Raw genomic sequence first — 3961 nt, forward strand, 5'->3', positions numbered from 1 at the left:
TGTACTCGTTGGAATTTAGAAGATTGAGGGGGGATCTGATTGAAACGTATAAGATCCTAAAGGGATTGGACAGGCTAGATGCAGGAAGATTGTTCCTGATGTTGGGGAAGTCCAGAACGAGGGGCCACAGTTTGAGGATAGAGGGGAAGCCTTTTAGGACTGAGATTAGGAAAAACTTCTTCACACAGAGAGTGGTGAATCTGTGGAATTCTCTGCCACGGGAAACAGTTGAGGCCAGTTCATTGGCTATATTTAAGAGGGAGTTAGATATGGCCCTTGTGGCTACGGGGGTCAGGGGGTATGGAGGGAATGCTGGGGCAGGGTTCTGAGTTGGATGATCAGCCATGATCATAATAAATGGCGGTGCAGGTTCGAGGGGCCGAATGGCCTACTCCTGCACCTATTTTCTATGTTTCTATGTTTCTATGAGACGGAAGCAATCCCTGAGTCAATCGTTCAATATAAGGATGTATGCACGTAGTACTTTTAATATATGCTGTTGAAAGTTGTAGGAACAGTTTTATAGCTTCGGTGGAAACTTTGGAACAGAATAAAAAAGGCGGAATAAGCTGCGAAACTTCTTGTGTCATTGGGGCAGAAATTACAGTTGTACACCCATAAACAGTAGACTGCCTTTCCTGGGGCCGCCCAGCTTTAAGATTTTCTGTTGTTATTATTGACAAGAGATCTTTGTGTCGCTGTCCACCAATCAGGATCTCAAGTGCAGCTAGAGATCCATTGCTCCACCCCCACCGGTGAATGAAAGCAGAATCAGACGGAAACGACCCGGTATTTTACTTCAGCCTGGACGACCGTTTATTGAAACAGCCAGGACCAGTCTGTCATCTCGGCAAGACAAGGTTTGGTTAGATATTTTCGTCAGCAGTCTCTCGCAAAGCAACCGAAGTAAATTCGTGCTTCTGGAAAAGAAAGCGGCCTCACAACAATGGCGAATGTACAGGGTAAGAAAGCCTTACAGTCCCTGGGATTGCCTTTTAGTGTTATTATTTGTGCATTAAGTATGGTTTTCGGACAGATTCGCTATTCAATTCCCGAAGAAATAGAGCGGGGATCAATTATCGGTAACATTGCTGAAGATTTAGGATTAAAGGCTGGAACATTGCTCGCTCGTAGAGGACGGCTTGTCTCCGGTCGCATTAAACCATATGCGGAATTAAATTTGGAAAGTGGGGTTTTGTTTGTCAATGAGAGAACGGACAGAGAAAAACTCTGTGGATCGATGTCTACCTGTATTCTTCCTTTCCAAATTGTGATTGAAAATCCCCCAGAAATGTACCGCGGTGAATTGGAGAATGTCGATATAAATGATAATACGCCCATTTTCCCGCAACGCACCGTTGCCTTGCAGATTGCTGAAATTATTGCACCCGGCGCTCGTTTTCCACTGGAGAGCGCTCTCGATCCGGACGTGGGGACAAATGCAGTCACTGCATACCTGATCAGCCCCAATGAACACTTCAGTCTGAAAGTGGAGAACGCGGAAGAAGGCATTAAAATTGCAGAGCTGTTGTTGGAGAAACCCCTGGACCGCGAGAGGCAGGCATCTTTTCAGCTGGTGCTGACGGCCGTTGACGGAGGAAAGCCTCGGAAATCTGGGACAACTCAGGTTGCAATTACTGTGCTGGACAGCAACGATAACGCGCCGGTTTTCGATCGGAAGGTGTACAAAGCCAGCCTGCCAGAAAACACGTCCAGGGGATCCCCAGTGGTTACGGTGCACGCTTCGGATGCAGATGACGGCCTAAACGCAGAGCTAACTTACTCTTTCAGCAATCGTGCCTCAAAGGAAGTGCAGGAATTGTTCAGTTTGGATCCCCGGACGGGAGAAATTAGAGTCTTAGGAGATCTGGACTTCGAAGAGGCAAACAGCTATACAGTGGATGTTCAGGCTGTGGACAGAGGTTCACCAGCAATTGCAGGGCATTCTAAAGTCCTAATCAGGATAACTGATGTCAATGATAACGACCCGGAAATAGAAGTAAACCTGGTGACTACAAAGGTCACAGAGACTGCGGCGCGCGGGACAGTAATCGCGATGATCAATGTACATGATCGAGATTCTGGAGTGAACGGAGAAGTACACTGCAAGATTCCACCACATATTCCGTTTAAGTTGCAGGCATCATCGAGCGGTCATTATAAACTAAGTACCAGTGACTCCTTAGATCGGGAAAGTACCGCACTCTATAATATTGCTTTTTTCGCCCGGGATTCGGGATCTCCTCCTCGATCGACGAACAAAACTATCCAGATATGGGTTTCTGACGTCAATGACAACGCCCCAAGGTTTTCCCGGTTCTCTTATACAGTTTATGTGACGGAGAACAACGCTCTGGGTGCACTTATTTCCGTAGCATCTGCTGTCGATCCTGATTTGGACCAGAACTCTTACGTTTCTTACTCCTTTGTAGAGAGCCTTATCCAGGACTTACCAGTATCCAGGTATCTCAACATTAATCCTGTGAATGGTACCATTTCTGCGCTGCGCTCTTTTGATTATGAGAATATCAAAACGTTCCAGGTGTACGTTCAAGCCCGGGACGCTGGTGTACCCCCACTGAGCAGCACTGCTACGATGAATGTAATCATCCTGGATCAAAATGACAACGCTCCGGTAATTGTTTCACCTTCAGCAGAGAGTGGATTGGCAGCTGTGGAGGTCGTGCCGCAGTCAGTGGGTCAGGGGTACTTGGTCACCAAGATCATGGCAACTGACACCGATTCTGGTCAGAACGCGCGGCTGTCCTATCAGGTGCAGAGATCCACTGATCCCGGTTTATTCAATATTGGGCAAAACTCGGGCGAAATTAGAACAGCTCGTAATATTTTGGAGTCTGATGCCACGACACAAACTCTAGTAATTTTGGTGAAGGATAATGGACAGCCAAGCCTATCCAGCACGATTACAATCCTCCTTACAGTTACGGACAGCAACACTGAAAGAACCATTGAAAACAGCAATTTTGTAGCGAAGCCCGAAGATTTCTCTGAACTGAATCTTTACTTAATTGTCACTTTCGGCTGCACTTCCTTTCTCTTTCTTGTCACCATCATTCTCCTGATTGGCATTAAGTGTAACATGAGCAGAAATGTCAGCCAAGACTACAATTCACCCAGTTGTTGCTACAGCCTTGAACGTTCTAACGACAACTTTCACCTAAGACCTCAAATGAAAGAATCTTTAAATGACAATAGAACAAACTCGATGGTTTACGTACCGGAAAACCATCATTATTCTGTTTGTTTGTCTCCAGAGTCAGCGAAAAGCGATTTCCTATTTCTGAAGCCGTGCAATCCGCCAATATCTCAGGCCCGATGTCAATCTATAAATATCGGATAACAATACCACTTCGAACTCTCTTTAAAACCAAGAAATTGGATCAATGGGAATAAATAATTAAAGAGAACCAGAAACAAAGTCCATTGTTTATGAGGCGAAGAAATCGTATTTTAACATGAATATTGATTGCAAAATACCATATTCAAGGACAACATTTCGCAATATTTAATCCAGACGTCGCAAACTGGCATGTTTTAACTGTTATAGAAATTCGACGATGAGTTTTTGACTCACACTCCCAAGCCCTTTGTTGTTATGTCAGCTACACCAAGCATGGTGGTCCCATGTAAGTCGTTAATTTCTAATGTGAATTAATGTGATTATAAATCTTTAGCATTCAAACAAAGCGTTTTGTATGAAGTGTGTAACCCAAAATAATACTCCGTATTCACTCAAGAGCCGAACCATGACAGAACGGCGGTGCTGTTTCGTTGGGCCGAATGGCGCAATTCTGCTCCTATGTCTTAAATATTATGGTTTAAACCTAACGTTCCTCGAACGATAATGGGAATAGAAATGGGTCAAGTGAAAAGCACACGAGCCACATCAAATTGTAAGCTACGATAAGGGTTATGATGATATGTTAAGCCGAAAAACGTG

At 44.8% G+C, this 3961-nt stretch overlaps 1 protein-coding gene across 1 annotated transcript; it reads left to right on the forward strand.

Annotated features, from left to right (window-relative positions):
• The first annotated feature begins 1021 nt into the window (after positions 1-1021).
• Positions 1022-3361, forward strand: LOC140201002 (protocadherin gamma-C5-like). The gene has a single exon (XM_072264638.1). The coding sequence runs from the start codon at positions 1022-1024 to the stop codon at positions 3359-3361; it is 2340 nt and encodes a 779-aa protein (XP_072120739.1).
• Positions 3362-3961: the final 600 nt, after the last annotated feature.

Source organism: Mobula birostris, chromosome 7, assembly GCF_030028105.1.
Source record: "Mobula birostris isolate sMobBir1 chromosome 7, sMobBir1.hap1, whole genome shotgun sequence".
NCBI classification, from domain to species: domain Eukaryota; kingdom Metazoa; phylum Chordata; class Chondrichthyes; order Myliobatiformes; family Myliobatidae; genus Mobula; species Mobula birostris.